The sequence below is a fragment of the Thamnophis elegans genome, chromosome 3 (assembly GCF_009769535.1).
Source record: "Thamnophis elegans isolate rThaEle1 chromosome 3, rThaEle1.pri, whole genome shotgun sequence".
Classification (NCBI taxonomy): Eukaryota; Metazoa; Chordata; class Lepidosauria; order Squamata; family Colubridae; genus Thamnophis; species Thamnophis elegans.
In genome coordinates, this window is record NC_045543.1 from 59,218,561 (window position 1) to 59,233,037 (window position 14,477).

At 43.1% G+C, this 14,477-nt stretch overlaps 1 protein-coding gene across 1 annotated transcript in view; it reads right to left on the reverse strand.

The window, feature by feature from the left end:
• Positions 1-1,234: 1,234 nt before the first annotated feature.
• The window catches only part of LOC116505947 (guanine nucleotide-binding protein G(I)/G(S)/G(O) subunit gamma-10), a 32,017-nt gene continuing 18,774 nt past the window's right edge, over positions 1,235-14,477 (reverse strand). The window contains exons 2-3 of the mRNA XM_032213454.1: positions 3,726-3,857; positions 1,235-3,114 (exon numbers count right to left, since the gene is read on the reverse strand). Coding sequence (XP_032069345.1) covers positions 3,732-3,857 — 126 coding nt within the window. The 3' untranslated portion in view covers positions 1,235-3,114; positions 3,726-3,731. The remainder of the gene's footprint in view (positions 3,115-3,725; positions 3,858-14,477) is intronic.

Sequence of the window (14,477 nt, forward strand, 5' to 3'; positions counted from 1 at the left end):
CCCAAACAACTCAATTTTGGTTTCATCTGTCAACAGTATATTTTGCCAGTAGTGCTGTGGAACATCCAGGTGCTTTTTTGCAAACTTCAAACATGCTACAGTATTTTTTTTAACAGCAATGGCTTCCTCCATGGTGTCCTCCCATGTACTCCATTCTTGTTTAATGTTTTCCTTATTGTAGATGTGTCAACAAAAATGTTAGCATGTGCCAGAGATTTCTGTAGGTCTTTAGCTGACACTCTAGGATTCTTCTTTACCTCATGAAGCATTCTGCACTGTGCTCTTGCAGTCATTTTTACAGGACAACCACACCTAGGGAGAGTAGCAACAGTGCTAAACTTTCTCCATTTGTAGACAAGTTTGTTTTACCGTGGACACATGAACATCAAGGCTTTTGGAGATACTTTTGTAACCCTTTCCAGCTTCATGCAAGTCAACAATTCTTGATTGTAGGTCTTCTGAGAGCTCTTTTCTGCGAGGCATGGTTCACATCAGACAGTGCTTCTGGAAACCAGTAAACCCCAAACAAGTATGTGTTTTTAAAGGGCAGGACAGCTGTCAGCAACACATCCAATATCATCACACTGATTGAAGTCAAGGTTGGCTCACTCCTGGCTCCAATTGGAGAAGTCACTAGGCTAGGGGCTCACATACTTTTTCCTCCCTGCACTGTGAATGTTTACATGTTATGTTCAATTAAACCATGGCAACATCTGATGTTTGTGTAGTATTATTTTCAGCAGACTGTGTTTTTCTATTGTTGTGACTTAGAGCACATTTTATGACCAATTCATACAAAACTCCACATAATCCCAAGGGGTTCATATACTTTTTCTTGCAACTGTAAAATGTGATCACATGATCAAAGGGAGGGGAGCCTCCCTTTGGAGGTTGGAATTTTGAAACCAGGTTGTAAGTAATCCGCGGGTGGTCCATTGTAACTTCAGTCAGTAAGCAACCTGTTGTAAGTCGAGAACTACCTATATGAAAGTTCCTGTGGGCTGGATACAAGGGAATACTCTTTGTGAGCTCTGCAAATTACTGACATCAGCATCTATGGGCAGAATAGTAATTTCTTGGCAGGCTGTTAACTTTTGTCACGGATATATTGGAGGTAGTGGAGACGGATGTGATCTTTTCTATTTTTCTAACATGGGTCAGATTCTTCAAACCCCACTCCTATCCCCATTAAATGGGTTTTCGTGTGATAAAAAAAATCCCAGTATTAAGAAAATATTTTTTAAAGCTTTTAATATATTAATACAAACCAAAAAGAACATTCTTTTAAAAAGTAAACAGCGTGTATAAAAGTGCTTGGTAATCCAAAATCAAAGATACCTGACCCACGAAAAAAGGTGAATTGTTCCAATAATATTGCAAATGCTAGGAAAATTTTGCCTGTAGATTGCCTAAATTTATTTGTCCCTCTCTGAAACTGAGTAATAGATTTTGTAACTTCAGCAGGAGACAACATCAGCAAAGAAATGAAGCATCTTGATGCAGATATCCAGTATAAATTGATTGATTCTTAAGTTTCTTTTCACACTCTTTTAATACATGTCCAAATTCATCCTGTTCTACGTAAAGTGTTTTCTCTCCTGTACTGTAGCATCTTTTCATCCATGAGAAGGGAATGGTTAAAAATAAAAATAAAGGGTGGGGAAAAGGCCAATTTTCCTTTCCTTTCCTAAGGCTTGCAGACATCTGGCAGGGTTTAAAATTCTTTGGAGTCTGTGACATTGGAATGTCTCAAATAGCTGGCTTTTTCTGCAAGGTAACTATTTTATGTGAAAGCACAGAGACAAAGAAGAGATCTTCAGTAGTGAATATGCAGGCCCAAGGACTGTATGTACTAAAGGGTCAGGAGCCATGTGATTAGTAGACTTGGCCAAAGTTCGTGGGTCCTCTCCTACTCTTCCTTCCTGATCTCAGTGAACTAAGCTCTTCAATCTCTCCTCCCTGCACCTTAATCTCACTGTACTATCCTCCCCTCTTGCATACTGGCATGAGGAGTGGTTTATCAATCCTTGGCAGTTCCCAGTTCTATTTAGCTGCAAAATGGGTGACTGTGCACAGCTTAAATGGGAAAGTGATTTATGATGTGGTTCTTCTTGTACCTCTCAACCCTCCGAATACATTACTGTCCTTCCTAATCAGGGGCGGGATTGTACCAGTTTGGACCGGTTCAGGCGAACTGGTAGCTCCAACGGTCAGCTGGGGGTGAACCAGTTCACTCAGATGATCAGGTGGGCCTGCCTGCCCCCCTGCACGCTATACTGACCTATATCTTCTCAGTTGATTCACGTGGCAGAGCAGATTGCTGCGCCTCAGCTGTGTTACTCCCCAGCAGTAATGCAGAAGTTAAGTATTCTTAAAACTGCGTGCACGCGCAGAGCGCATGATCACCAAACCGGCTGTTAAACTGGCAGGAGCCTACCACTGTTCCTAACCCACTGGAAAGCTGAACAGCAAGATTATATTTCTTAGTAAAATTGGGGCTTGGGCACTCAAGGGAGCTATAGTAAATGCCTTTAAATATGAAGTGCATCTTCTTCATTTCAACCAACTGGAACAGAGAAGCACTTTTCTTTTTAACAAGCTGGATATACTCCAACTAATGCAAGGTATTTTTTAGGGAGCCCCAATTTTAGAAATTCTGTAACACTAACTAGGAGCTATAGTTCCTAGTATATTTCACGTTGATTCAAAAGTAACAAATGTGTGTAAAACTGTAGCCTTAAGTGGCCAACTTTGCCTGGATCAAAACAGCTTGAAAACATCTCTGAGTAGAAAATAGAAAGCCGATAATAGGGAAGTACCTGGCGCGTGTTTCATTCAGGCACAATAGAAACACATGATTGGCATTGTCCTTTTCTAAATGTAAACACCTCAGAGAATTAAAGAAAGGATATTGAATCAATTACAAAAGGAAAAACGTTTCCTTATAAAATGCTTTACATTAGCAAAAGATTTAACCATTTACTAAGACAGTCAAGCAGACTAATAAATATCTAAAGAAACTGTTTAAGCCCTACATAAAGAAACTGTTGGTTTGGAAAACATGGAAGACCGCTGGGATTCTTCTTGTACTTGAGGATTTTCAGGAAACCTTCCCTGAAACATGGAGAAAAAAAACATATTTTATTAAAAACTGCTCTCCTTCAAGATTCCATAAATAAGATTACATTAGAGTAGCAAAATTTAGTTACTGTATAAATGTTACTTTACTCCACACAATTCATATGTAAAGGAGAACTACTCAGCAGAAAAATAGACACTCTGCACTCTCGTTATTCCTTTATGTATAGAATAAAGCGAATACTTGGTTTTCATTATCCTTATTGTTAGCTCTTGTTTTTAGGAAAAAATTAAAGGGATGTAGCACAAAAGTCCCCAAATTTGTGCAAATCAACTCCATAAATATAATATAACAAGAGCCATGGTGGTGCAGTCGTTAGAATGCAATATTGCAGGTTACTTCTGCTGATTACCAAGTGCCAACAGTTTGGCAGTTCAAGTCTCACCAGGCTTAAGGTTGACTTAGCCTTCTATTCTTTCCAGGTCAGTAAAATGTGGACCGAGATTGTTGGGGGCAATATGTGGACTCTGTAAACCACTTAGAGAGGGCTATGAAGCACTGTGAAGCAATATATAAGCGAATTGCTATTGCTATATTAGTGAGAGAGAGAGAGCAGTATTTGACAAAGCCATGGACTTATACCTACCCGTCTTCAGAGCAACGCACAGGACCTGGGCTCTCGAAATGGGTTGCTTCCAGCTGGAACTCCAACAAGCAAAGCATCTTTGCAAGCGTTCTGCATACAATACTGCTGAAGCTCTGCAGCTGCCTGAGATACCTGGATAAGAGGAAGCACAAGAAAATGACAGGCAACTGTTTTTTGTTTGTTTTTTTAAGAGCTTGGCATGAAAGTCCTGGTGGAACTATATTTCTCAAAAGTGAAGTAACTGGTATTATCTGAAGATTCAACAGCTATGCTATGCTTCCTTTACTATATTTGTAGCTGGGCTGCTTCAGAATGGAAGATGGAGACCTTCCATCTTGAAGTAACACTGGCTGAGGAGTACTAGCTGAACAATACAGCTGGAAGGCTAGATTGATTACTTTTTTAAAAAGGGCCAGGGAACAACTGTAAAGCATGTGAACATGCTTTTTCTGTAAGCTGCTGAAACTTTTTCTTTCATCATAACAATATAGGAATAGGTTTAATAAACAAAACAATAGTATTTAATAAATGAATATCTCTATGTAGGCATGGGGACTCAATTACAGAGGCAGGGAGTCATCCTTTACAAGACCAGAAGGACTAGATTGGGGAGAGGGGTGTGAATAGTCCTGGAGAAAATCCATCAATATGGCTGCTGAGTGTCAACACAGACTTGATGACACATAATCAATCAATCAATGCAGACACTAGGAAGTACAAGGTTGGGCAGCATATGCTCAGCACAAAGGGGTCTATGTCAATTCCCTGCGGCCAACTCGCCACAGACAACTCACCAGGGCCAAATTACCACAGCCAATTTGCCACCGGACCACTCGCCATGGCCAGTTCACCACGGGACAACTTGCCACGGGAGAAGAGTTACACTAATATCAAAGAAATGGTGGAATAGAATCCTTAAAGAAAGGATGCAAAAGGAGGGACAGAATGAAATGTGAAGGACAAAAAATAACTTGTATTCATTTTAAATAAATTGAATTGTTAAATTGTCCCACAGTGAGTTTTGCTGCAGTGAGTTGGCCATGGTGAGTTGCCCCACGGTAAATTGGCTGCTTGGTCGTACCAAGTTGATCATGATGAGTTGGTTGCAGCAAGTTGGCTGCAGCAAGGTGTCCCATTCCGGCACAAAGAGAGCTCAGGATGGAGCAGTCACCAACATTTGAAACCACTGCTTAATTGCCAAAGGGATTTATTAGGGAAATTTGGAGAAAGTTTTCCCTGTACAGTTCCCTGTGTAATTCAGCCATTTCAAAATTGATCTCACCTCTGTCAATCAGTCCCCTTCCTGATCTATTCGGGTTTTGGATAATCGTCCTGCTGACAGATGATCATAAACAATCTTGAACCCTTCTATATAATTTCTTTCCAATATGTTGTTGGGTTGGGAAAGAAATAAGTAAAACACAGGCTTAGGCATCTGTTTGTTTTGAAATGAAAAAGCTTCAGCCTTTGAATGCTTAAAAAATAAGAAAGATGAGTCCTCTTAAAAGTCTAGATATTTTTAAACACATTAGAAACATACCAAGCAAACCTCTAGGAGACTCTTACACATCTGAGATACTACTACCAACTATACCCTTCTGATATAATTATATCCATTATTTTACCTTTACAGCAGGAACTGTCACGCTTACTCTGCTCTATGTTAGTCAGTTATGGCTAAGTTATTGGTCAGTTATGGCTACAAGTTATTACTTAAAGCCTCAGTGCTGGTTTCATGAGTATTCAAATAAGAATAAATGTCACCAGAATCCAAACACAAGGAACTAACCTGGAAATGTCAACCCTAAGGACGATCTTCATCTAGAGCAGGAGTGTCGATTTCATTGAGGGCCACATCAGGGTGATGTTTGACCTTGGGGGGAGTGGGTGGCCAGAGTGAGTGTGGCCTGCTCAATGTCACTCATGTCGGGGGCACCTGTGGCAGCCTGAGCGCTCTGCCAGCAAAAATGGGCTCCCAAGCTCCGTTTCTGGCTGTGAAGGCCTCCTGCAATCCTCTGCCAGCGAAAACAGAGTTCAGGAGTGCCAGATGGCCCTCCCTCACTGTTTCCAGGGTGGTCCCACAGGCCAGGTCTAAGCATCCCATGGGCCGGATCTGGGCCCTAGGCCTTGAGTTTGACACACCTGATAGAGCCAGCAGTAGAAAAGGACATGTTGGCATGAAAACACTCTCACCTCCATGGCTTAGGCCCAGGATAAGTGCGAGATCACCTACTGCCACCGGTAGCCTCCCATCGTCCAGTGCGATCCTACAGAGTTGCCTCCTCAGGGTGCCGTCAGCCAGACAGTGTCGGCTAGTGACCCCCAGGGGGAGAGCCTTCTCTGTGGGAGCGTCTTCCCTGTGGAATGAGCTGCCCCCGGAGCTTCATACAATCCCCGACCTCCGGTCCTTCCGACACACCCTAAAAAGTTGGCTTTTCCAGCAAGCCAGCCTGGCCTGAACAAAACAAAATACAGTATTGATCACTGTTAATTTTAATTCGAATTTTTTTAAAAAAAATGTATTGTCAATTTTAATTGGGTTTGGGATATTCCATTTAATTTTTTAAAAAATTTTATATCATGTGTTTCTTTTAATTGTTGTACGCCGCCCTGAGTCCTGTGGAGAAGGGCGGCATATAAATCTAATAAATCTCAAATCTCTCTCTCACACAAATTTACAAAGGGATTGGTACCACATTATGGGGGGGAAGAGCATCTGAATCACAACACCAGGTGGAACTCGGGTGAGATCACCAAATAAATCTCTAAAATACACAACACATTGTACCAGTTTATGGCTGGAGGGTGTTGGTTTGTCAAAATAATATTTTTATTTCATTTATCTAAAAATGAACAATCCTAAATTATTTATTTACTTAGACAAAGTAAATAAAAGCAGTGTAAAATGCAAACTCCCCCTGGAACAATGAAGGTGATGCCTTCCTCACAGATAAATGTTTACGTGCATGAAGGAGAGATGCATACATTTGTGCCTGTGTCAGTATTTCAACCTTGCTCAACTTCAATTGATAACTATAATTGGCTAAAAAGACAGAGAGGAGGAAAAAAACCAGAAAGACCAATTTAAGGACTAGATCAAAAAGGCTGAAATGAATGCTTTTTGAAGTAAGCATGAGCTCCTCTCAAATCTTTGAAAGCATCCAAAGCAACATTTGTAGCCATCTGTAGCCATTAGATTAATTACTCCCAATTATGGCTAATCCACAGGAAAATGCTGAGGGAAAACCTTGCATTTTTATTAGCAAACGAACTGGCCAGATTCTATTGTATATTAGATGGACAGTGGCCTGTACTGTGTTTTTCATTCATTTTTTTCTGGTAGATGGAAGTGGATATGAGTCATAAGGTAAAGGTAAAGGTTCCCCTTGCACATATGTGCTAGTCGTTCCTGACTCTAGGGGGCGGTGCTCATCACTGTTTCAAAGCTGAAGAACCAGCGCTGTCCGAAGATGTCTCCGTGGTCATGTGGCCGGCAAGACTAAATGCTGAAGTCGCACGGAACGCTGTTACCTTCCCACCAAAGGTGGTCTCTATTTTTCTACTTGCATTTTTATGTGCTTTCGAACTGCTAGGTTGGCAGAAGCTGGGACAAGTAACGGGAGCTCACTCCATTACACGGCACTAGGGATTTGAACTCCCAAATGCTGACCTAAATTTGAATGCTGTGAACTCTCGATATTATTACTGTAGAACATTTAATATTTAATATATTTAATGTATAATATTTAACAATAAAATATTTAATATAAGCATTATAAGTTACAGATTTGTTTTGTTTAATATGGAAAGCTTGAATCCATGCACTGATGCTTTTTTTTTTTACACAAAAGGCAATGACTGCTATGGGGGGAGGGGGGAGAGACTTTTTCCCTAGTTTACACATTATTTTTCAGAAACACAAATTAGCATTCTGCCAAAGTCTAATTCAACCAAAGCCCAGTGCTGCTTTTATACAATTCCCATTCATTTCAGTGGGGAATGCACACAAAAAATTCTATACAATCAGATATACTACTTATTACTGATAAATTGTCTGAAAATTTCCTGGGTATTATTTCAAAATTAAATGGTTCTGCCATGTTTGCCTCAATGCTGATCATTCAATGAAACACAAACAAAATAAGCTGATTTTTATCGGGAAAAATCAACCGACAATTAGCTATAATTCTGACAATTCCATCAGATATCTTCATGTAAAAATCTAGAAGGGAAATAATAATATAGAGAAGGGTATTTCAACTGGAGAAGGAAGAACCCGTTTTGTTTTCATATGATCGACATACTTCACTACAATAAAAAATCTCCACACTGCAATTAGGGTGTTTTTTGGGGGGAGGGGGGGAATCCCCATGCCTGTAGAGTAAGGTGACCAGATTTTCAGATTGGTAAAGAGGGACACCATTGACGGGGGGGGGTTGATTAAAATTTTTATTTTTTGTCAAAAGGTCACCCCAGGACACTGAAACCAGCATAAATACGAATCTGTTGCCAAACAAAAATTTGATCATGTGACCATGAGGATGCTGCAACGGTCGCTAAGTGTGAAAAATGGTCGCAACGGTCGCTAAGTGTGAAAATGGTCATCAGTCACTTTTTTCAATGCCATTGTAACTTTGGTCACTAAATGTTTTCCCCCTCCTCGAGACACCTCACTTCTTCCTTCATTCCTCTTGCTTATCTACCTTCACCTTATCCGTCTTCTGCTCTTTCCCTCTCTTCCTTCCTTTCTCCTTCCATCCTCTCTTCTTTCCTCAATCACTCCCTTCCTCCTTTTCTCTTCCTTCCTTCCATTCTTTCAGCTTCATTTCTTTTGCCTATCTACCTTCTCTGTCTTTCTTCTCTTTCCATTTCTCTTTTCCTCTTCGCTTCTGTTCCTTCCTCCTTCCCTCCTTTCCTATTTCTTCCTTCCTTCTGCCTATCTACCTTCACCTTCTGTCTTTCTGCTCTTTCCCTGTCTTCCCCTTTCCTCCCTCCCTCCCTTCTTTCCTTTCTAGTTCCATCTTTTCTTCTTTCCTCTCTCCCTCCCTTTTTCTTTTTTCCTTCCTTCCTCCTTCCTCTTGCCTATCAACTTCATCCTCTTTGTCTTTCTGCTCTTTCCCTCTCTTCCCATTTTCTTCCTACCTCCTTCCCTCTTTTCTCCCTCCCTTCTTCTTTTTCTTCCTTTCTTCTTCCATCTTCCTCCTTCTCCTTCCATTCTTTCTCCTTCCATCTTCTCCCCCCTCCCTTCTTCTTTTCCTTCCCCCCTCCCTCCCTCCTTCCTCTCCTTCCCTTTCTCGCACACAGGAAGGGGAGGGGGGGCATTCTAGTCACTTTCACAGCATAATTTCTTTATCTAACTTTTTAAAAACAGTGTGCAAATCAAACGAGATTTTCGTAACCTGCGAAGCACCAAGTTATTATCTTCTGTTGTTGTTACAAATTCGCAGCTACTCCATTCTTTCCGATAGGGAACTGCATTTCCCAAGATGCCTCAGGTCCTCAAAGTGCGGAACGCGGTTTTGCAATTGACTCCAGCGAGGCCCGGTAGCCACCGGCTGGGGTGGCTGTCAGGGCGCTGACGGCGGAGCGGACGCGCCATTTGTTACTGCTTCCAGCAATCGAGACGGACGAGGGAAGCGGCGGTGGCGGACGTTGGCAGCGACTGTAACAACCGCTCGTGCGAGGTGCGGAGGAAGAACGGAAGGTCCCTCCCGCCCATGACGACGGCTCCAGCCATGGACGAGAAGGCTGGCCCCGGCGTCGTCTTCAACAACAACAACAACGCACTGCTCTTGCCGCCACCTCCGGGTGGGAAGCAACCACGCCTCGTGGACTCGCTTCCCACCGCAGCACAGGCGCCGCACAGGCGTGGTTGCTTCCCACCCAGAGGTGGCGGCAAGAGCAGCGCATTGTTGTTGTTGGGGCCAGCCTGCTCGTCCATGGCTGGAGCCGTCGTCGCGGGCAGGAGGGACCTTCCGTTCTTCGCACCTCGCCCGAGCAGTCGTTACAGTCGCTGCCAACGTCCGACGTCCGCCACCACCGCTTCCCTCATCAGTCTAGATCCCTGGAAGCAGTAACAAACTGGGCGCGTCCGCTCCGCCGTCAGCGCCCTGACAGCCACCCCGGGCTCTGGAAGAGGCGGAGGTAAAGAAGGCGGCGGCGGCGGCAGGGGGGGACCCGCAGCTCGCTTCCCACCACAGCACAGGCGCTGCCAGTGGGCTTGCTTTGCTGAACACGGGGGCGACTGACACTAGTTTGAGCGGCCGCAGCCGGCACAAACTACCGTCAGTCGCTCCGTGCTCATCAAAACAAGTTTGCTAAAAGGGCCACAGTTCCCCATTCCTGTTCTAAAAAAGCATCAAGGAGCGAGACCACATGGAGGTACTGCTCAGCACACGCTCAGCCCCGCTAGCTAGTCCCAGCGAGTAACATTAGGCAAAGGGGCAGAATAGCCCGACTTTAACTTGCTTCTTTGACAACTCTTCTGTCCCGAAGAACAGGAGAAAAGAGTCTGGAATTTAGCCTGGCCACCATCCTTCTGCATTACAGGAAAGCGATAATAACGCACTGAGCATTAATCTCGTGGAGCCTCCAGAGAACACCAGGGCTACGGAAGGAGGCAAAAGACGCTCCGAAGCAAATTGCCTTTCTCCTCTCGGCACTCACCATTGCTGCGCTCAATATTAATCAATAAGCCAGGCTGAAGGCACTTGTAACTGTTGGAATCCATACTAAAACTGCCAGAGAAATCTCAAGACGCCTGCAAACTAGCCCGCTACCGCACAAGAGCACTCAACCAACTGCCGCTGTTTTGAATGGGGCACGCCGAAAAGGCTGCCGGGAAACAACGTCCGTCCAGAGACTTTGACGTCTGCAGAACTACATCTCCCAGCATGCAGTGGGAGCTCCTCACGTTGTCCATTTTAAAATTACATTTCCGAGAGGCTTGGGAGCAGAAGATGGTAAAATCGATTTAAATCTGATGCAGACAGTTCAGAAAGTGGTAGTCCTTCTCAGGGCGGCCCGCCCAACTCCGCAAAGGGGGAGAAGGAGAGGAGGGCCGTCTCCTCCCCCCAGCTGCCCTACTGTGGAGGGACAAAGGCTAGTGGAGGAGGTGGGGCGGGGGGGAAGCCAGCCCGCAACGGCTACTGCCAGCCCGCGGCCTCCCTAGAGAGGTCCGTCTCCGTGTCTACATGTGGAATTCGCTTCACCTGGGCAGCCGGGAGGCGGAGCTGGCGGCTATGCACTGGGCCGGGCGGCAGAACTGGGAGGGGGCGGCAGGGGTTGCCGGCATCGCAGCGCGAGTCACTCGGCGCACCCCGCTGTGACTGGCGGGGACAGCGATGAAAGCTCGGGTCCGCTCCTCCGTCTGGGGCTGCGGCTTTTTTAAAAAATAAATATGATGACTACAAATTAGAAGCCTGCTCCTTTTATGTACATGCAACATATATGAAAAAGGAATGGGGCTTCAACTGTTCAGTTGTACCTGCTATAATTATGTATTTGACACCCCCACAATTGCTCTTGAAAGGCTCATAGGTTCTTATGGAGCTGCTATGAGAGCCACCACACATTCCAAATCACAAATTTCTCCTTTCAATCTGGTCAATGCAAAACCCAAGAGGGGAGCCATCAATTCAAAATAGTTCCCATTCCCCACTCTAAGCTAACAATAGCAATAGCACTTAAGACTTATATACCATGTTACAATGGTTTGTTACAGCCCTTTAACTAATGAGTTTACAGAATCAGCATCTTGCCCCCAACAATCTGGGTCCTCATTTTACCCACCTCGGAAGGATGGAAGGCTGAGTCAACCTTGAGCCTGGTGAGATTTGAACTGCCAATTTGCAGGCAGCCAGCAATCAGCAGATGTAGCCTGCAGTACTGCACTCTAACCACTGTGCCACCGTAGCTCAACATAATGACTGAACAAGACTCTCAAAGGGTCACTGATCTTAAAAATAAACATATATACTGTACTTGATCTAGCTCCAAGGTCATCTAGGGACAGAGCAGGATATCTGGATGGCATTGTAGTGAGATAAATAAGATGTCATTATTTTATGGCCAAAGATCAAAATAAACCTATTGGAAAACAGAAAAGCTCGTTATGGATAACTGAATGTAATAAGCAAGTACTAAATAAGAAGTATCACAGTAATCAAAACTGCTAAGAGTCGGTATCTGATAGCAAGGGCAATTGCATTAAATCGGTCTTGGAGATAACTGGTGACCTATCAGCTAAAAGGAGAACAATCTCTTCCTCAGAGTTGGCATAAGAGAGGGTTTAAAAAGACATTATTAGGGAAGCTTACCATAAGGCATGAAGAAGACATGGGAGGTTTTCTATTTCTTCTAGTAAGCAAGAGGTAGAATTGTTCTTATGCAGGGATGTGACTGAAGAAATGGTAAAAAAACTTCAATGGGTAAGAATAAAAGCTCTTCCCATGGGACAGGCAGGAGAATGTTTGCTACTTCCTTGGCAAACAAGTTTTCTTCACCCGGGAACATAGGTCATGCATGTTATGGGACTTTGCTTCAACTCAGAGAAGGCTATCTAAGGGCCAAGCAAAGGCAGATGGTATTCATAATTCATAATATTTTAAATCGATGGTAATGTTTATATAGCAGGCATTTTCACAGATTGTCGTACAAAACTAGGAAAGTAAAAAAAAAACATTAACAATATTTCAGGAGGCAAAGCTGCCCATAGGTCTCCACAGCAATTAGACCAGCTTCCAATCCCAGGAAAGAATTTTAATACACAACCGAGCACTTGCAACAAAGCTCTCAAAATTGAAATTGCACTTCTTCTGCAGAGTTTATGTTGCAGTAATGATAAATCTGAGCACCCTATAAGTGTGGCTCTTGACAATAGCTCTGAAAATAATAATAAAAGCAGTTGCGGTACAGCTATGGCCATTGCAATTAGTGAAACACCACATTGCATTTCAAAGTTTACAAGGCCTAATGGAAAATCCCTTGGCTGCTGATTCCAGGACTTCAAAGCTGGGAAGAATATGCCCCAATATTTTTTAAAAAGCTGAATCTGATCAATATTATACTTACTACATATAGGTAATCCTCAGTTAATGGCCAACTTTTCAAAGTTATGTCATTGCTGAACAACAGGAATTTACAAAGTTCCAACTGCTGCAGTTTCCCTACAGTCACATACTTGTGAATTGGGCACTCAGCAATCAGCGTGAATTACATCATAGCAATCTCTTTATCGCCATTAGTGACCTTCAATTCCAGCTTCTGACAAGCAAATCAATAGGGAAGTCAGCAAGAGGGTGCAAGGGCAATCACATGACCATAGCACATTGTAACCAGATGGGCTTACACATAAGTAAATATGGGAAATATGAATACTTTTTGTATATGGTATATAGCATTTCTATACAGTAATTTTAGTATATACGAATATATATATATGTGTTGTATTTGTGCTGATAAATAAATAAAGGGAGTATAGATTATATATAGACAATATACATATACATATACATATACATACACATACATACATACATACATACATACACATACATATATACATACACATACACATACACACACACACCTGGGTTTCCCCAAAAATAAGACCCAATCTTATTTTCTTTTTGGACACAAAATAAGCACCAGGTCTTATTTTCAGGAGATGTCTTACCCGCTTATCTTAGGACCACCGCAGCCACGCATCCCATGCCTATATCTGTTGTGCTGCTGCCCTATTATTATAGGGTTAATACACAATATGGTATTAATTTTCAAAGAGTGGCCGTGAGTAACAGACATTGTAGAGAAGCTGCCGCGTTACTCATGACTTATTGTTATGAGTAACCATTGCCACTCCTCGTGGCAGTAAGAGGCAAGAACACATAGACTTTTAGGCTTGCTAAAACCGAAGAGGAGACTTTGCATCATTTAAAGCATATAAAGTAGAAGCATCTAAAATAGTAGCATAGAGTCAGGTCTACTGCTTGGAAGCAGTATCTGAACTTGGGCATTCTCAAATCTTGAACCATCAGACTGATACTTCAATACAAAAATATCAAAGAAGCCAAAATATAACCCTTCTTCCCTATTTTTGGACACAACATATAAGATAAAGATACCCTGAAGTACTTTGTGAAAAACATTTCCCGTTGTTTTGTGTGGTTTTATATTGAGCAGCAAAAGGCATCAATTGATAGAATCAGCAGTCTCCAAAGGCCAAGCTCCAGGGATCAAATCAAAACTGCTTTTAAATCAATAAAGGGAACCCCGAGGATCCCTCATGGCTAATTGAAATCACGAGGGATAAAGCGCACCTACCATCCCTTCTAGAAACCGGTTTCCTCCTTCTTAGTCTTAGTCTTCCATGTTCGTGAGAGGAAGGCTGAATGGATATGTGCTATGATGTAGGGGAAATGTGTAAATCTATAGAAGAGAATCTCCATCATCTCTGTTTCTAACCATTATGGCATAGGTCTGTGATGGCGAACCTATGGCATGCATGCCAGAGGTGGCACGCAGACCCCTCTCTGAGGCTATGCTAGCCATCACCCCAGCTCAGTCATGCATGTGCAGCAGGGCGGGGTGCATGAGAGGGGGTACGCATGCAGAGGGGGCGGGGCACATGAGGGTGACCGCACGCACATTGCATTTTGGAGGTGCATGCATATGCGCATTTAGGCATGCACACACATGCTTTGTGCACTCGGTCTGGAAAAGGTTAGCCATCACTGGCATAGTGTAGGGTTT